This window comes from Orcinus orca, chromosome 8 (genome assembly GCF_937001465.1).
Source record: "Orcinus orca chromosome 8, mOrcOrc1.1, whole genome shotgun sequence".
In the NCBI taxonomy this organism is placed as follows: Eukaryota; Metazoa; Chordata; class Mammalia; order Artiodactyla; family Delphinidae; genus Orcinus; species Orcinus orca.
In genome coordinates this window covers 78,648,026-78,669,256 of record NC_064566.1, presented here as the reverse complement: position 1 = coordinate 78,669,256, position 21,231 = coordinate 78,648,026, and the positions used below count along the sequence as shown (strand labels likewise).

The 21,231-nt window shown below is 35.8% G+C and overlaps 1 protein-coding gene across 1 annotated transcript in view; it reads left to right on the top strand.

Annotated features, from left to right (window-relative positions):
- LOC125960271 (glutamate carboxypeptidase 2-like) overlaps positions 1-21,231 on the top strand; it is a 65,751-nt gene that overhangs the window by 2,212 nt on the left and 42,308 nt on the right. Inside the window, exons 2-4 of the mRNA XM_049714137.1 lie at positions 147-252; positions 3,285-3,471; positions 7,974-8,075. Of these exons, the coding sequence (XP_049570094.1) occupies positions 147-252; positions 3,285-3,471; positions 7,974-8,075 (395 nt within the window). The remainder of the gene's footprint in view (positions 1-146; positions 253-3,284; positions 3,472-7,973; positions 8,076-21,231) is intronic.

Sequence of the window (21,231 nt, the reverse complement as noted above, 5' to 3'; positions counted from 1 at the left end):
AAGTAGGCAAGAGCAATGAAACTTCAGAAAATCTCAGTTAATACCAGAGGTCATTGATGTTTTATATATGATAAATACAATATAAGGAAAAATAGGCCCTGTCTATAAGCTCATATCTCATTCCTATATTTGTTTGTATTTTACAGGATGGTTTACAAAATCCTCCAGTGAAGCTACTAACATTCCACGGCATAATGTGAAGAAAGCATTTTTGGATGAATTGAAAGCAGAGAACATCAAGACGTTCTTGTAGTAAGCATATACTTAAAAGTTTACTATTCTGTTTAGAAGTTTTGATCCAGTATTTCATAAACAGAAACTGACTTTTTAAAAAGGTTTTATTACTGAAGATCTTGTATCATGTTTCATCTGGAGAGGATTGTACCTTCAGCTGAACTTTATCATGATAGATGTTTTAAAGCAGGTGTCACTAAACTTTTTCTGTAAAGGTCCAGCTTTTGTAGGCTAGCTGATCTCTGTCCCAACTACTCAGCTCTGCTATTGTAGCACCAAAAAAGTGATAGTAAATACGTAATTGAATAAGTGTGACAGTTTCAATAGAACTTCATTTGTAGGCACTGAAATTTAAATTTCATATAAATGATATGTCACAAAATATTATTCGTCTTGATTTTTTTCACCTATTTAAAATGTGATAACCATTTTTAGCTTGTGGGCTGTACAAAGAAAGGAAGTGAGCTGGATTTGGTCAGTGAAACATAGTTTGCTGACTCATGTTTCAGAGGAAGATAGTATATTTTAGTCAAAAGAATAAATTTTGGACTTCGAAGTCAGACATACGCAAGTTTAAATTCCATCTTCGCCCACTGATATTAAAGTAACTTTGAGTAAATACTTAACCTTCCTGAGCCATCGTTTTCAACTGTATAAAATGGGGATAGTGATATTGCTCTGATGAGCATGAAATTAGAGAGCATATATGTGACCTAGTGTAAACACCAGCTCCCTATTTCCTGAAATAGCTATCCCTGGTGTAGGGAAAAAGAGGTAAATGAGTAAATATAAAAAGGATTTGCAAGGCAACTAAAAATAAAACACTTTTATTGAATAATTGATTGGAATGCTTAGCTTTTTCAAAGTGACATACTTGAAGTCCTGATAACGATTAAAGGACTCCTTAGTGAATACAAGTTATAATTTTATGTAAAAACAGTCAAGTAAGTATATATATGTATAGATGTACATACACATAGTCATACAAACACATATGTCTATTTAATTACGATAGAATTAAAACTATGAATAAAATTTGCTAGGGCACCTATCAAGTCTTTGGAAGGGCCATTTCAAGTGAGAGACCCAGAAGCTTAAATTTTGTGGAAATCCTTCTGCCTCTTGCACTTCTTTTACTATAATTATGTATAATAGGTATAATAAAAGTGGAAGTCTGGCGAGATATAATCTTCACTCCTAGACAGGGGTGCTGCCTCTGCTTCATTTTTCCTTTTCTAACCTGTGAGATGGAGTGACCAGCAAAGAAATAAAATGAATGCCTTCCTCTAGCTCACTTTCTGGGCCGTCAGCTTCTTGCTTAATTCTCCGTGGCCTTGACCAAGCTCCTCTAACTGTTTAGAACTCAAGGATTTGCATCATTAACAAACAAAAGAAAGAGATTAACAGAACCCCCCACTCACCCCTCCAAGGACCACAGAACCTCCAGAAGCCTCCTGGACTCTCCAGAATTCCAATTTGCCATTTGTCCATCAGAGTGCTTTCAGTCTATTTAGACCCTTAGGTTAGGGGTCATTAAAGCCTCAGGTCCTCTGTCTTGTTCCCCTTTCTAATCCTTTGCTTTACTACTAAAAATGCTCTACTACTTCTAAGTCACCTGACTCTCAATAGTGGCTGGGTGGGGGGGGTGGTGTTAAGTAGGGGCTGCCTTTTCAGTCTCCCTAGGGGTGCAAGGTTGTCCTATGTTTTCCCTTTTGTTTTGTAACATCTAGTTAAAATCTCAGATCTGTTCACTATTTTGCATGTCTTTAGAGGGAATTTCCTTCTCCACCCTGTTCTGAAAGACAAGATTATTTCAGAAGAGTGTCTTAGCTTTCACTGATCTACATTTGAATACCAGTTCCATCTTTCACTGGCTGTCTTTAGGTCATCTAACTTCTCCAAGCACTGTGCATTTGTAAACCAGATGCAATGTATGAAAACAGGAATACCAATAGCTCCCTTTATTAATTGAGATAACATAATGATCCTTGGAACATATATAAACTTTTCTAGCCAGACAGAGATGTATGAGCCTATTTGTTTTGTTAATACATGTTGTTGGCTATTTTGGATAATTTGTAAATTATTCTTCTTATTAGAAAATAACTGGATATTCTAATAGAATCAAGACAGTGTGACACACTTCTCAATTGATTAAAACAAACAAAAAAAAAAAGAACTTCTGTTTCTTAGCAATTGTCTAATTGAGCCTCAAATCTTTGTGAATTAGTGAGGTAGCAATATTCTCCCCATGTATGGATGAGAAATTGAAGACATGGCCAGGATTACACAACAAGTTAGTGGCAAAACCTGTAATACACTGATTTTGTGGCCAATTGATTTATTTATCCTTGGAAACAAATCTTTTTTCCTACTCATCATTTTCAGGATTAACTTTGCTCCAAATGAGTGGGTTCTAAACCTGATCATAGAACACCATTGCATCTTGGTGGGTAATGACAAAACTTTTACCAGGAATTTCACTCATAATGTTACCTAACCAAACTTGGGTCTGCTAGCCTTCTGTGCAGCAAAGCCAGTCTACTGCCACCAGGTTGAGGTGAAGGAGTCCAGCATTTACTGTAGGGCGTCAAATAGGGAGAACAGACAGCTTATGCTCAAAAGACCAGAAATCCCAGGTGGCTTTCAGGGGAGGGTTTTTTTTTTTTTAAAGCATTATATATAATTCCTTCTCTCCTTTATTTTTTATTTATTATTATTATTATTTTTTGTGGTACGTGGGACTCTCACCATTGTGGCCTCTCCCATTGTGGAGCACAGGCTCCGGACACGCAGGCTCAGCGGCCATGGCTCAAGGGCCCAGGTGCTCCGCGGCATGTGGGATCTTCCCGGAGCGGGGCACAAACCCGTGTCCCCTGTATCGGCAGGTGGACTCTCAACCACTGTGCCCCCAGAGAAGCCCCCACTTTGCTTTTGTAAAGTATAACACCTCAAAATATTTTTTTAATGTAAATCAGCCTTATTTGGTTGTTGATTTAAGATAAAGTCTGACTAAAAATTTCTAACCACTTTCAATTTTTTTTCAACAGCAATTTTACACGGATACCACATTTAGCTGGAACAGAACAAAACTTTCAGCTTGCAAAGCAAATTCAATCTCAGTGGAAAGAATTTGGCCTGGATTCTGTTGAGTTAGCCCATTATGATGTCCTGTTGTCCTATCCAAATAAGACTCATCCCAACTACATCTCAGTAATTGATGAAGATGGAAATGAGGTAAAAAGAAAGAAAGAAAAAATAAGCCCCCCGGTCTACTATTTTGAAATACCTTATGTGAAATAATGCCCTCTACCATCTCCAAATACTGGTAGAAATCAATATTGACACTTGTGAATGATGCCTTTTATAATCTTATTACTGGTGCCAACTCTTTCTTATGATGTTTGAATTTATGTGATGTTGGAAAGATTCTGAAAAATTGATGTTTCATGACATTTGCTATTTTCTGTGTTTTAGTATTGTACACTAATATAAAATATGATATATCAGTAAACTTCTAAGCAACTAAATTGATACATTTTTGAAAGATTTGGACTATAAAAGATCATGCATAGATTTGAAGATGCTAGAAAATTCAGAGAAGTGCTGTTTGAGCTAGCAGGTTTTTATTGGTACTTAATGATTAAATCTCATATGATCATGTGTTCAGCTCTGCGCCCAGAACTTGGGTGTGGGCATTTGGAAGGAGGAGAATTTGGACAGAAATACTATAGAATTATATCTACACTAAAAAATTTACAATCTTCTTTGTTAGTTAGGGCACTTGGGAAAGAAGATAATACAAGTAATTGAGGTATTTCTTATCATGATATATATTCAATATGAAAGCTCATAAAATATAACTCAACATTCATCCCTATTTGCCTTACAGCTACCATATTTAAAGTAGCCCCTTTTACTCTGGATAGCTTCTTTCAGTCCTTTGGTTAGCTGGGCCTTCTAAATTGCATATAGCTTCAGATATGTTCAGTTTGATCAGTCAACTAAAAATGTCATGTGATTTAAGTATATATAAATTTTTAATCACCTCCCCTTATTGACTAATGAATCAGCCTCTTCTTAATAATTAATATGTTGTTTTACAGTCAGTGATGTAATCCCATGCTAAATTTCCTAATATGAGTTGAAAGTTTCCATATTCACTATTTTCAATTATAGTAGTTAATACTGTTTAACTTTAAAAAATATTATCAAACTATTTCAAAATTTTAAAACTATTTTTAAGGTAGGTATGGGGAATACTGATATACTTCCTATGGTCCCATAACCTTTATTAAATAAGCAGGGTCATATCTATATAATTAAGTATTAAGGGGTCTTTAAATGTATATTTAGGAAGATTATTTAATGATGTAATAAAATATTGGTAATGTTAAAAAATACACATACTTAAACCAAATTTGATCTATCAAATTTGGCAATTGTGTGCAATGAGGAAAATAGCAAACTTTCAATTCTCTTCTTTTTTCCTTGCTCTTCACTTCCAATTTTGACTCTACCTTTGCTTTTATTTCATTTCATTGTTTCTTTTTGCTATTATAAGCACTTATGAAATTTCTAAAGCCTGTCACTTAATATTAACCTAACTTGTAGAAGTTTCATTTTGGAGATTTTCCTGAATGGTGTTAGCTGCCAAAAGCTTATTAAGTTTTTTGGAAGTTATATCATTAAATCATTTTTATTTTTACCCAAGTTTTACCTGCACAAAAAGAATCACACAGTTCTCCTAAGGGCCCCTCTATATCCCCCTTCCCTGAGGCAATCACTGTTCAGCACTGAGTTGATTCTTTTGGTATTTACTTCTGTTTCTTTAAATGACATGCTTGTATTGCTTGTGTTTCAAATTCAGGCACTATCTTTTGACCTTGTGACAGTTCAGCTCTATTCTCACCCCAACTACAAATGCTCTTTTACTGTGTCCCCATCTCCCAGTTTAATTATTGTGACTATTCATAGCCAAGCTATGTGGTAAACTGCAAACTTTTACTTTCCTGCACGACACAGAGGAGTTCCCCTTCCCACAGGCAACAAATATGATTAGCATTTTATAGATTCTGCAAGAAATATTTTTAATACTATATGCATTATTTCATCTTTGTTTACATAAGGATAACGTGCCATATGGATTGAAGTACATATATTGCCTTTTTTATGTCACAAAAAAGTAAATAGAAATTTGTAAACCAAAATTATTTTAGTTATACTCAGAATACATAATTTGAGGCTATATTAGTGAATTTTGGATAGTGAGCAGTGCTCACTGGTGTATTGTCTACCTTTGATAAAGTCACCCAAAAGACTCTTTTCCGTCACCTTAAGAAACTTTTCCTACTTGTTAGAATAACTCATAAACTTGATGTAAAATCCACCTGCTCAGTGGTGTTGTAAAATTGAAGATTACCGTAAAGGCAAGTCAAGTGAGACGAGCTTGAGTACTTCCTTGGCTGAAAGACTTGCTGATGGGATGACTTTGTCTCTAGATGGATTTTTATTGCACTTTAGTATAGTTTTTCTTATAATCTTTCCCAGTGATTCAGCTGCATTTGTACCCTATGTGGACCACAGAAAAATTATGGGAAAGATGGAAGATATGGGAATTTTTGAAGAGTAGTAATTGATTTGGTGTCATTTTAGGTTCTATCAGCATCAGATGTAGGTAACTGGTGCTCTAGTGAGTACAATATAATGTCAGCTCAGAGTCACTCCCCATCTCCCACAACCCTTTGCATTACTGCATGGACCAGGACTTATACTTTAACATGAAAAATGAGTGGTGATAGCAGGTGTCCTTGACTTGAACGCTTTTAATGTTTCACCTTAATTTTGATATTTATATCAGGTTACGTTAATTCACTTCCTTTCCAAGTTTACTAAGACTTTTTGTCATGGATTTATGTTGAATTTTATCAACACATTTTTTCTTTTTTTTGGATATCTTTTGAGATGAGCGTATAATTTTTCTTTTTCACAATGATAATTATATTAAATGATATTCTAATATTAGACTTATCTTACATTTTTGAAATTTGTAATATTAGTCAGTAGTAGAGTTTTCAACTCATATATCTATATATATTCAGTTTATATTCATAGCATGTTTGGCCTGTATTTCTGCAATTTGCTTATTGGGGTATAATTTCTAGATTAGACTTGCCTTATAAAATGAGCTGAGTTTTTAATCTCTGAAATACGTTGTGTTATACTTAATCTTTTACTTTCAAACTCAAAGTAAAACCAGTTGGTTTTGATACTTTGTTTTGTGGGAGATTTTAAAGTACTGATTCAATTTTTTTTATTGTTATAGGACTATTTAGGTTTTAAAAAATGCATCCTTATGTCAGTTTTAATAAATTTTTTAAAATGCATTTTTCCATTTCATCTAAGATTTCAATTATTGGCATAGTTCTTCCTAGTATTTTCTTATTACCTTTTTGAATCTGTTCGACATCTATAGATATGAATTTTTTTCAACCCTTAATATTATTTATTTGTGCTTACCTTATATTTTTTTCTTATTGACATTGACAGAGATATGTCAATTTTACCTGTATTTTCAAAGAATAAACCTTCAGCTTTGGCAATCATTTCTTGTATATATGTTTTATGTTTCATTAATTCTGTTCTTACTTAATATAATTTCCTCTTTTACCTTCCTGGTGTCTATTTTGCTGTTCTTTGTAACATTTTTAGTTGAATACTTAATTTATTGATGTTCAACCTTTCTTCTTTTCTAATATGAGTATTTAAACCCATAAATTTCCTTCTAAGAGCCACTTCAACTAGATCTCACAAGTTTGGAGAAGTGTTTTAGTTATCATTAATATCTTAATATTTTCTAATTTCTATGTTTTCATCTTTGAACCTTGGAGCTGTTTAGGGGTATTTTTAAAATTCCAAATTTAAAAGTTATTCCACTCTCGGTTTCATCTGATTTTCTAACTTAACTACATTGTGATCAGATAATGTGGTTTGTATGACACTAGTCATTTGGCAATTGTTGAGGCTTCCTTTATAGTCTATTATGTGGTCAATTTTTATAAATGTTCTGTGTTTATTTGAAAAAAATGTATTCAGCTGTTGAGTTTAATGATCTTATATTTGTTCATTTGTTCAAGTTTGTTAATTGTTTGGCTAAAATCGCCTTTATCCTTGATGTAGTCTTATTTTGTCTGCAATCTTTAGTAATTGCTGGGAAAGGAATGTTAGATTATCTCACTATAGTGGTGGATTATTTTTATTTCCCTTTGGAATTCTGTCAGTTTCTTCTTCCTGTAGCTTGGAGCTCTCTTTTAGAGGTAGTGGTTTGGAACCTAAAAAAAAAATTGATACCTACTTTACAATGACAGTGATACACTTGAAAGATTATATTATGTTTGGTTCAAAGTGAATTTAACATTAATTTGCTCCCAAGTAATTATCTTAGCATTTTTATAAGTGACTAAGAATATTGTACGCTGTTATTTTTATTTGGGAATTAAAGTTTTCCTTCTAAATCTAAAGCTAGTGCTTATACATCCTCTAAAGGTCTCTAAGTTTACCATCTCATGAAATCCTCATAGCCTCTAGCACAGTGCTGGCTCTTTGATCTGTATCTTTAAAATACCAACGGCTTCATTAACCATCTACTGACAGAAAGAGATACTACACATTTCCTTCTTTGATTGTAGTAATCAAACGTTACCTGATTTGCCTCTGATTATTATATTTTGTTTCTCTAGATTTTCAACACATCATTATTTGAACCACCTCCTCCAGGATATGAAAATGTTTCAGATGTTGTTCCACCTTTCAGTGCCTTTTCTCCACAAGGAATGCCAGAGGTAAAAATGCATGCAATAAAATAAAAATAACAAAGAGAACTTCCTTATACATACAGGCAATAATTAAAGAGGTATTAAGGAGGTTTTTGATGTAATCCAAATTCACCTTTTTTTATATTTAAGAAATAGAATTTCTTAGTAATAAAAAGGAATACATACTATTTTGGGTTCATAGTGTTTTTTAAGATAAAATTTAGTACACTGAGATGGAGAAATCCAAAATGTACATTTATGGACTTTTGATAAATGCATACACCTGTGTAATGCAAACCCCATCAACATATAGAATACTACTATCACTTCAGAAAGTACTTTTGAGCCCCTTCTCAATCAACTCCACACACTCTCAAGGCAATCATTCTTCTGATTTTTTTTGCCACCTTTGATTAGTTTTGCCTATACTAGAAATTCATATAGATAAAATTGATAGCATGTAATCATTTGTGTCTATTTTCTTTCACTAAGCATAGGGTCTGTGAAATTCACATGTTTTGCATTTATCAGTAGATTGTTCCTTTTTATTGCCAAGTAATTTCCATTGTATGAAAATACTACATATCTTACTACCACTGTATAAGTTGGATTAAGTTTCAAAGAACTTGAATGAGAATTTGAAATTGTTGCCATTTTCAAGTGAAGAGTATGAATGTCCGTTTTACAAAATGTTACGTGTTTTACTCAATAAAGCAGTGTGGGGGCTTCCCTGGTGGCACAGTGGTTGAGAGTCCGCCTGCCGATGCAGGGGACATGGGTTCGTGCCCCGGTCCGGGAAGATCCCACATGCCGCGGAGTGGCTGGGCCCGTGAGCCATGGCCACTGAGTCTGCGCGTCCGGAGCCTGTGCTCTGCAACGGGAGAGGCCACAACAGTGAGAGGCCCGTGTACGAAAAAAAAAAAAAAAAAAGAATAAAGCAGTGTGTATAACTATCATCTGAGATTTTACAGTAAATCCCCAGATTCTTGCATAGTACTTTGTTTTTTTATAAGAAAGTTAAATTTGAAACAGTTGAATATAATTTATTAATGTCTTTTAAAATGTTATATCTCCTACCATAATGTTTAACATTAAGTAGATTCAGTTTTGGACATATTGAGTTTGAGGTGCCTAGGATATATTCTAAGAAGTTGCTAATAGACAATTGGGCATATTGAAATATCACTCAATAGGGAGATAAGGGCTTGACTATCATCAGAAACATCCTAAGTAAAAAATTTACATTTAGAATTGAATTGACATTTAAAGTTCTATCTTCACCAATTAGTTAAAATTTATTGTAAGAATATAAGGATGATTTAATATTTGGCAATGCCATGTTTTTTAATAAGTAAAGTTAAAAAACACTATTTTTATTGTTTTCTAATGTTTTGAATATTTGATTAACTTATAATTTAAAAACTCTCAAACTTAGAATAGAATATTTTCTATTGGTTGTATGAAATTTACTTCAAATGAGTAGTTAACATCATAGTTAAGGGAACAGTATTAGAAAAATTCTCCCTAAATATTTGCACATAAATAGAATGCTTATAATCACTATAATTATTTCATAATTGACATGACATAGAAATAAGTTATATAAAAATTGGGAATGAAGAGATAGTATATTTTAAAACTCAGGTGTCTTGAGGTCACCTAGACTTATTCCTCAAGGAATAATAATAATGGGTCCATGTAAGATCCCTAATTTAATTTCTTTCCTTTCATCTCTCATCCCTATTTTCAATCTCATTCCTCTTCTCCACTCCACTACACCCTGCCACTGACTCTAATGTATTTATACTTTTAGAAATGTATGTATTCTTACAAAAACATGGCCTTAATTTTGTGATTGGTGTATTTTAAATGTACGCAAATAATATTATACCTTAGGTCTTACTTGGTCTCTTACTGTTTTTCAATCAACTTTTTTTTTAATCTATTGCTTCATGTCAGAGTAGTTTGTTACTTTTCACAGTTGCATGTTATCCCATGTTATCATGCACACCACATGTAACTTATCCATTCTCTTAGTGGCAAACACGTGTTTTGCCTCTAAATTTAAATTACCACAAACAGTGTTGGAGTGAATATGCTCATGTATGGGCTCTCTGTGTAAACGAAACCAGGTATGGGATTGCTGGTTTGTAGGGAATACTTCATTTCACACTGTCAAGAGTGTAGCAGTTTACTGCTCCCTCCAATACTGTATGAGTGTTCCTTTTTCCTCACATTTTCATCAATGGCTGAAGTTATGTAACTTTCTAAATTTTGCTCATCTAATTATTTTGTTGTTGTTTTCATTTATTTTGATTCACATTTTTTTTATTACAAATAAGATTGTACATCTCCAAATATATTTATTAGCTATGCTGTGTTTTTGCTCTGTGAAATGATTAATTATAGTCTTCTTTTCCTGTTGAGTTTCTGGCCTTTTTCTTATTAACTTCAGAGGTTTCTTAAATATTTTAGTTATTCATCTCCTATTGGTTTAGATATTGCAAACAGCTTCTCCTAAGTTTTCACCTATATTTGTTCATGTTATTTATGTTGCTTTTTACTGAAAAGGATTCTTTAATTGTGATATTGTCCAGTGTTCTCTTTATGTTTTCACACTTTGAGTCTTTATTAATTTCCTCATTCATTTTTTTTTAAACATCTTTATTGAAGTATAATTGCTTTACAAGGTTGTGTTAGTTTCTGCTGTATAATAAAGTGAATCAGCTATATGTATATATATATCCCCATATCCCCTCCCTCTTGCACCTAACACAGGCAGAACACTCTATGACATAAATCACAGCAAGATCCTTTTTCACCCATATCCTAGAGAAATGGATATAAAGACAAAAATAAACAAATGAGACCTAATGAAACTTAAAAGCTTTTGCACAACAAAGGAAATTATAAACAATCATATAAAACACAGATTCTGATTCCCATCACCTGAGTTTCAGTAGGTCTTGGGTGAAGCCTGAGAGTTTGTTTCCAGCAGGTTGCTAGATATTGTTGATTCTGCTGGTTCAAGATCCATGGTTTGAGAACCACTGGTCTCACGTCCCAATTCTGTCTCTATTAACAAGAGCAGGAAGATGGAAGCTTAAAAGAAATGGAAAATTGTAGGCTAACAGTGCAAGATTGTATTTATTCCCAGTTACAGAACATTGGTACAGTGTAAATTTTACAAGAAGGTCATTGTCTGAAAATAAATATTTTTTTCTAACTAGCAGTGACAACTTGCATTTGTGAAGTGCCAAGAGGGCCTATCTGTCCACACTTGTTTTCATTTTCAAAGTTTACTGTCATTTTCAAACTAATATCTTCTCCAATCCCTTCTCCATCATAATTTGCTTTGTGAGGAGTGCAGATTTATTAAAAGATAGCCACAATTTACAGACATTTACAGAAGTCTTCTCAAAGTTGGTGATATTAAATATGAATAAATTTCAAGTAGAACATTTACACTAAAACAAAATTCACTGAAACCAAATTGGTTAATGGCTTTGTATTCACAGTAGTATAAGAGTGAGCTCCAGAGAAGACTAACAGTTATAAATCAGACATACAGTGCTATCATCAATAGTGCATTAATATTGCATTGGTCTTAGGAGGAAAAGTAATAGCTAAAACTAATCCTTTTACTGAAGCAAAGATTCAGATGTCACCTTCTCAATAGACTTTCTCTCTTTTTCGAAAATTGCACCCAACTGAGTACAGTACAAATTCCCTGTTTGCCTACTGTATTTAAACTTTTTTTTGAATTTTTCTACAGAACTCATCACCTTTTAATATAATATACAGTTTACTTAGTTATTAATTTTACTGTTTATTATTTTATCTCTCTGCTTTCCACATGAATGTAAGTTTCTTCAAGGACAGGGATTTGCTGTATCCCTAATTCCTAGAATGATATGCCCTCAACAAGTTTGTGGAATGAATCCTAAAATCAGCTTGGAAACAACCTTATGTCAATATGTTATAAATTTGTTGTGCACATGTTATGAGATGTAGTTAAAGAGGAAAATAATAACCAAAATAAAATGATAGGATATCAGAAATCGTGTAGGACAGGGACTTCAAACTCTAGGGTATGTGAAGACTTTCCAAAGGCAGACATAGGATCGTTTTAAATCAGTTGCATCATCAATTTCTCAGTGGACTCTTCCATGGTATTGAGACCTAGCCCATGGTGAGGTCCCGGTAGTACTCTGTCTCCACCTCCCTATTTACAGTTATTTTTATCTTATTTTATGAATGAGAGACATCACTCATTCATCCTAAAACAAGATGAAGAATATCTCTGAGTAGTAAAAACAATCTCTGGGGCTCCAAACAGAGACAATAGTGAAAGATTCTAATAGCTGGGTAACAAAGATTTGGCAAGTCAAATGGTTTATAGTTGAACAAAATTAAAGATGAGCCTAATTGAGTTTCCAGCTGGTATCATTAGAATTAACTTGGATAAAAGATCAGTGTGAGATTTAGGAGTTGTAACTTGGAAAGAGTTTAAATAATATAGGGAAATTCCATTTTTTATCATCCCCATCCTGAGGTTTCTCAGAACTTGTCTAAAAACAAGAAATGTAAATAAAACTGAGAGTGAGTCCTGACTCATTCTGGAAATAATTTATTCATCCGTAGATCCATGACCTAATGTTTTAACATCCCATAGCACTAAAAGTTGTATTTCAAGTAAAATTTTATGCTTAGGTATGTATTATTTATAAAAGTTTGTAATGATGTTGTTAGGCTCAATTGATACTACTACTAATTATAATAGTAAATTACTCTTGAAGAATTTTCTTAACATGTACAGCTTGTCATAGGAAATAAATATTTTTAAGCACTATACACACACACACACACACACACACACACACACACACACACATTCTTAATCAAGGCAAGTTTGGCAGTGATTAATAAAAGACTTGCAAATATACCCAGATTCTAGGTAACAGAAACTGAAATGGAATTTAGCATGCTAGATGGTTATTAAGGAATGTTCTCTTGGGATCAATATCTGTAGCAGGGAGGAGAAGGAAGCTGGAATAGGCAGAGGGAGAAGCTGCACCTCAATGCTAGCTCAAGGACAGCCTCAGCTGACCCAATGGGCAGCTCTGGAGTCAGAATAGCCTTTCAGGATTGTCCTGGGCTGGACAAAGATGTCCAGGTATTCGTATTCCCACATCGATCAGTCATTGAACATGTGCATCCTAAGAAGGGACATGACCTTGAACAAGGTGGCTGTCTGTAGCTGATCGTAAGCAAGGGGCTGACTCCTGAAGGCTGCCTGCAGAGAGCCTGCCCTGCAGCAGGAGCAAGAACATCTTCAGTGAAGGGAAATGAACACCAACGCACTGGTGTCCAGCACAAATACATTTTACTTTAGAGTAAAATGCTTTAGGGAAACGGGCAAATACAACTTCAAGGAGAAAAAGCGATGATAAAATTCTGACTGAAGAGTGTGGTTTTAAAGTGGATGATATTGAATAAAAAATCATTACAATATTTAAATTCCTTTGGATATAAATAAAAAGTGAGGCAAGACTACTTCTGAAAATGTTAATATTTATAATGTGCTGGAAATTGCATTGTTCACCACAACTTAAAGACATGCCAAAAAATTTCAGATGTCAACTTAAAAATAAAGGGGGGGGTCTTCCCTGGTGGCGCAGTGGTTGAGAGTCCGCCTGCCAATGCAGGGGACACGGGTTCGTGCCCTGGTTCGGGAAGATCCCACATGCCGCAGAGCGGCTGGGCCCATGAGCCATGGCCGCTGAGCCTGAGCGTCTGGAGCCTGTGCTGCGCAACGGGAGAGGCCACAGCAGTGAGAGGCCCGCATACCATAAAAAAAAAATTAAAAAATAAAAAAATAAAAAAAATAAAGAGGGGGGAGGACCTTCAAGATGGTGGAAGAGTAAGATGTGGAGATCACCTTTCTCCCCACAAATACATCAAAAATACATCTACATATAGAACAACTCCTACAGAACACCTACTCAATGCTTGCAGAAGACCTGACTTCCCAAAAAGCAAGAAATTCCCCACGTACCTGGGTAGGGCAAAAGAAAAAAGAAAAAAACAGAGTCAAAAGAATAGGCCTGGGACCTGCACCACTGGGAGGAGCTGTGAAGGAGGAAAAGTTTCCACACACTAGGAAGCCCCTTCACTGGTGGAGACGGGGGTGGGCAGGGGGTGGGAAGCTTCGGAGCCATGGAGGAGAGCACAGCAACAGAGCTGCAGAGAGCAAAGTGGAGAGATTCCCGAACAGAGGATCGGTGCCGACCAGCACTCACCAGGCCGAGAGGCCTGTCTGCTCACCTGCCAGGGCAGGTGGGGCTGGGAGCTGAGGCTCGGGCTTCGGAGGTCAGACCCCAGGGAGAGGACTGGGGTTGGCTACATGAACACAGCCTGAAAGGGGCTAATGCACCACAGCTAGCTGGGAGGGAGCCCGGGAAAAAGTTTGGAACTGCCAAAGAGTCAAAAGACCTCAGGGTGTGCGAGGAGAGGGGAATCACAGCACCGCCTAAATGAGTTCCGGAGACGGGCACAAGCCTAGGACACCAGAGACAGGCATGAAATGCTAAAGCTGCTACTGCAGCCACCAAGAATACTGTGTGTCAAAAACAGAAATACAGATCAATGGAACAGGATAGAAAGCCCAGAGATAAACCCACACACATATGGACAACTTATCTTTGATAAAGGAGGCAAGAATATACAGTGGAGAAAAGACAGCCTCTTCAATAAGTGGTGCTGGGAAAACTGGACAGCTACATTTAAAAGAATGAAATTAGAACACTCCCTAACACCATACACAAAAATAAACTCAAAATGGATTAAAGACCTAAATGTAAGGCCAGACACTATCAAACTCTTAGAGGAAAACATAGGCAGAAAACTATGACATAAATCACAGCAAGATTCTTTTTGACCCACCTCCTAGAGAAAGGGAAATAAAAACAAAAATAAACAAATGGGACCTAATGAAACTTAAAAGCTTTTGCACAGCAAAGGAAACCATAAACAAGACCAAAAGACAACCCTCAGAATGGGAAAAATATTTGCAAATGAAGCAACTGACAAAGAATTTATCTCCAAAATTTACAAGCAGCTCATGCAACTTAATAACAAAAAAACAAAAACCCAATCCAAAAATGGGCAGAAGACCTAAGTAGACATTTCTCCAAAGAAGGTATACAGATTGCCAACAAACACATGAAAGAATGCTTAACATCATTAATCATTAGAGAAATGCAAATCAAAACTACAATGAGATATCATCTCACACCGGTCAGAATGGCCATCATCAAAAAATCTAGAAACAATAAATGCTGGAGAGGGTGTGGAGAAAAGGGAACCCTCTTGCACTGTTGATGGGAATGCAAATTGATACAGCCACTATGGAGAACAGTATGGACATTCCTTAAAAAACTAAAAATAGACCTACCATATGACCCAGCAATCCAACTACTGGGCATATACCCTGAGAAAACCATAATTCAAAAATAGTCATGTACCAAAATGTTCATTGCAGCTCTATTTACAATATCCAGGACATGGAAGAAACCTAAGTGTCCATCAACAGTTGAATGGATAAAGAAGATGTGGTACATATATACAATGGAATATTACTCAGCCATAATAAGAAACGAAACTGAGTTATTTGTAGTGAGGTAGATGGACATAGAGTCTGTCATACAGAGTGAAGTAAGTCAGAAAGAGAAAAACAAATACCGTATGCTAACACATATATATGGAATCTAAGAAAGAAAAAAAAAAAGGTCATGAAGAACCTAGGGGTAAAATGGGAATAAAGACACATACCTACTAGAGGATGGACTTGAGGGTATGGGGAGGGAGAAGGGTAAGCTGTGACAAAATGAGAGAGTGGCCTGGACATATATACACTACCAAACGTAAAATAGATAGCTAGTGGGAAACAGCCACATAGCATAGGGAGATCAGCTTGGTAGTTTTTGACCACCTATAGGGATGGGATAGGGAGGGTGGGAGGGATGGAGATGCAAGAGGGAAGAGATATGGGAACATATGTATATGTATAACTGATTCACTTTTTTATCAAGCAGAAACTAATACACCATTGTAAAGCAATTATACGCCAATAAAGCTGTTAAAAAAACAAAAAGAATCCTGTGTGCGAGCACAGGTCACTATCCACACCTCCCCTCCCAGGAGCCAGTGCAGCCCGTCACTGCCAGGGGCCTGTGACCCAGGGACAACTTCCCTGCGAGAGCACACGATGCCTTCAAGCTGTTGCAATGTCATGCTGGCCTCTGCCATTGCAGGCTCGCCTCACGTTCTGTACCCCTCTGGCCTGAGTGAGCCAGAGCCCCCAAATCAGCTGCTACTTTAACCCCCTCCTGTCTGGGTGAAGAACAGACACCAGAGGGCGACCTACATGCAGACGTGGGGTCAAAACCAAAGTTGAATCCCAGGAGCTATGTGAACAAAGAAGAGAAGGGGAAATCTCTCTGTGCAGCCTCAGGAGCAGTGGATTAAATCTCCACAATCAATTTGATGTGCCCTGCATCTGTGGAATAACTCAATAGACAATGAATCATCCCAAAACTGAGGCAGTGGACTTTGGGAGCAACTGTAGACTTGGGGTTTGCTTTCTGCATCTAATTTGTTTCTAGCTTTATGTTTATCATAGTTTAGTATTTAGAGCTTATTATCATAGGTAGCTTTGTTTATTGATTTGGTTGCTCTTTTCCTTTTTTAAATATATATATATAGTTTGTTTCTTTGTTTTCCTTTTTCTCTTTTTGTGAGTGTGTATCTGTATGCTTCTTTCTGTGATATTGTCTGGATAGGTTTGCTTTTACCATTTGTCCTAGTGTTCTGTCTGTCCATTTTTTTTTCTTTAGTATAGTTTTTAGCACTTGTTATCATTGATGGGTGTGTTTATTGGTTTGGTTGCTCTTTTCTTTAAATTACTTTTTAATTTTAATAATTAATTTTAATTTTTTATTTTAATAACTTTATTTTATTATTTTCTTTTCTTTTTTTCTTTCCTCCCTTTTCTTCTGAGCTGTGTGGCTGACAGTGTCTTGGTGCTCTGTCTAGGTGTTAGGCCTGAGCCTCTTGAGGTGGGAGAGCTGAATTCAGGACATTGGCCCACCAGAGACCTCCCAGCCCCTTGTAATATTAGTTGGCGAGAACTCTCCCAGAGATCTCCATCTCAACACTAGGACCCAGCTCCACTCAACGACCAGCAAGCTCCATTGCTGGACACCCCATGCCAAACAACTAGCAAGACAGGAACACAACCCCATCCATTAACAGAGAGGCTGCCTAAAATCATACTAAGTTTACAGACACCCCAAAACACACCACCAGATGTGGTCCTCCCCACCAGAAAGACAAGATCCAGCCTCACCCACCAGAACACAGGCCGCAATTCCCTCCACCAGGAAGCCTACACAACCCACTGAACCAACATTACCCACTGGAGGCAGACACCCAAAACAATGGGAACTATGAACCTGCAGGCTGCAAAAAGGAGACCCTAAACACAGTAAGTTAAGCAAAATGAGAAAACAGAAAAATACACAGCAGTTGAAGGAGCAAGGTTAAAACCCACCAGGCCAAAAAATGAAGAAGAAATAGACAGTTTACCTGAAAAAGAATTCAGAGTATTGATAGTAAAGATGATCCAAAACCATGGAAATAGAATGGAGAAAATACAAGAAACGTTTAACAAGGACCTAAAAGAACTAAAGAGCAAACAAACAATGATGAACAAGACAATAAATGAAATTAAAAATTCTCTAGAGGAAACAATAGCAGAATAAATGAGGATGAAGAACGGAAAAGTGACCTGGAAGATAAAATAGTGAAAGAAACTACCACAGAGCAGAAAAAAGATAAAAGGAATAAAAAGAATTAAGGACAGTTTCAGAGACCTCTGGGACAGCATTAAACGCATGAACATTCAAATTATAGGGGTCCTAGAAGAAGAAGAGAAAAAGAAAGGGACTGCAAGAATATTGGAAGAGATTCCCTAATATGGGAAAGGAAATAGTCAATCAAGACCAGGAAGCGCAGAGAGCCCCATACAGTATAAATCCAAGGAGAAACATGCCAGGACACATATTAATCATACTATCAAAAATTAAATACAAAGAAAAAATATTAAAAGCACCAAGAGAAAAGCAACAAATATCATACAAGGGAATCCCCATAAGGTTAACAGCTGATTTTTCAGCAGAAATTCTGAAAGCCAGAAGGGACTGGCAGGACATATTGAAAGTGATGAAAGGGAGAAACGTACAACCAAGATTACTCTACCCAGCAATGATCTCATTCAGATTTGACAGAGAAATTAAAACCTTTACAGACAACAAAAACTAAGAGAATTCAGCAACACCAAACCAGCTTTACAGCAGATGCTAAAGGAACTTCTCTAGGCAGAAATACAAGAGAAGGAAAAGACCTACAGTAATAAACACAAAACAATTAAGAAAATGATAATACAAACATACATGTTGATAATTACCTTAAATGTAAATGGACTAAATGCTTGAACCAAAACACATAGACTGGCTGAACGGGTACAAAAACAAGACCCATATGTATGCTGTCTACAAGAGACCCACTTCAGACCTAGGCACACATACAGACTGAAAGTGAGGAGTTGGAAAAAGATATTCCATGCAAAAGGAAATCAAAAGAAAGCTGGAGTTGCAATTCTCATATCAGAAAAAATAGACTTTAAAATAAAGACTGTTACAAGAGACAAAGAAGGACACTACATAATGACCAAGGGATCAATCCAAAAAGATATTACAATTGTAAATATTTATGCACTGAACATAGGAGCAGTTCAATACATAAGGCAAATGCTAACAGCCATAAAAGGGGAAATCAACAGTAACACAGTAATAGTAAGGGACTTTAACACCCCACGTTCACCAATGGACAGATCATCCAAAATGAAAATAAATAAGGAAACACAAACTTTAGATGACACATTAAACAAGATGGACTTAATTGATATTTATAGGACATTCCATCTGAAAACAATGGAATACACTTTCTTCTCAAGTGCTCATGGAACATTCTCCAGGATAGATCACATCTTGGGTCACCAATCAAGCCTCAGTAAATTTAAGAAAATTGAAATCATATCAAGCATCTTTTCTGACCACAACGCTATGGTATTAGAAATAAAGTACAGGGGAAGAAATGTAAAAAACACAAACACTTGGAGGATAAACAATATGTTGCTAAATAACCAAGACATCACTGAAGAAATCAAAGAGGAAATCAAAAAACACCTAGAGGCAAATGGCAATGAAAACACAATGATCCAAAATCTATGGGATGCAGCAAAAGCAGTTCTAAGAGGGAAGTTTATAGCAATACAATACTACCTCAAGAAACAAGAAACATCTCAAATAAACAACCTAAACTTACACCTAAAGAAATTAGAGAAAGAAGAACAAAAAAACCCCAGAGTTATCAGAAGGAAAGAAATCATAAAGATCAGATCAGAAATAAGTGAAAAAGAAATGAAGGAAACAATAGCAAAGAGCAATAAAACTAAAGCTGGTTCTTTGAGAAGATAAACAAAATTGATGAACCATTAGCCAGACTCATCAGAAAAAAAAGGGAAAAGGGTCAAATCAATAGAATTAGAAATGAAAAGGAGAAGTAAGAACTGACACTGCAGAAATACAAAGGATCATGGGAGATTACTACAAGCAACTCTGCCAATATAATGGACAACCTGGAAGAAATAGACAAATTGTTAGAAAAGCACAACCTTCTGAGACTGAACTAGGAAGAAATACAAAATATCAACAGACCAATCACAAGCACTGAAATTGAAACTGATTAAAAATCTTCCAACAAACAAAAGCCCAGGACCAGATGGCTTCACAGGCGAAGTCTATCAAACATTTAGAGAAGAGCTAACACCTATCCTTCTCAAACTCTTACATAATATAGCAGAGGGAGGAACACTCCCAAACTCATTCTATGAGGCTACAGCCACCTGATACAAAAACCAAAGATGTCACAAAAAAAGAAAAGTACAGGTCAATATCACTGATGAACATAGATGCAAACCTCCTCAACAAAATACTAGCAAACAGAATCCAACAGCACATTTAAAGGATCATACACCATCATCAAGTGGGGTTTATCCCAGGAGTGCAAGGATTCTTCAATGTATGCAAATCAATCAATGTGATAAACCATATTAACAAATTGAAGGAGACAAACCATATGATCATCTTGATAGATGCAGAAAAAGCTTTGGAAAAAATTCAACACCCATTTATGATAAAAACCCTCCAGAAAGTGGGCATAGAGAGAACTTATCTTAACATAATAAAGGCCATATATGACAAATCCACAGCCAACATTGTTCTCAATGTTGGTGGAAAACTGAAACCATTTCCACTAAGATCAGGAACAAGACAAGGTTGCCCTCTCTCACCACTATTATTCAACATAGTTTTGGAAGTTTTAGCCACAGCAACCATAGAAGAAAAAGAAATAAAACGAATCCAAATCAGAAAAGCAAAAGTAAAACTGTCACTGATTGCACATGACATTATACTATACATAGAGACTCCTAAAGATGCTACCAGATAACCAATAGAGCTAATCAATGCATTTGGTAAAGTAGCAGGATACAAAATTAATGCACAAAAATCTCTTGCATTCCTATACACTAATGATGAAAAATTTGAAAGAGAAATTAAGGAAACACTCCCATTTACCATTGCAACAAAAAGCATAAAATACCTAGGAATCAACCTACCTAAGGAGACAAAAGACCTGTATGCAGAAAACTATAAGACACTGATGAAAGAAGTTACAAATGACACAAACAGATGGAGAGGTATACCATGTTCTTGGATTAGAACAATCAACATTGTGAAAATGACTCTACTACCCAAAGCAATCTACAGATTCAATGCAATCCCTATCAAACTACCAATGGCATTTTTCATGGAACTAGAACACAAGATTTCACAATTTGTATGGAAACACAAAAGACCCCGAATAGCCAAAGCAATCTTGAGAAAGAAAAAGAGAGCTGGAGGAATCAGGCTCCCTGACTTCAGACTATACTACAAAGCTACAGTAATCAAGAGAGTATGGTACTGGCACAAAAACAAAAATATAGATCAATGGAGCA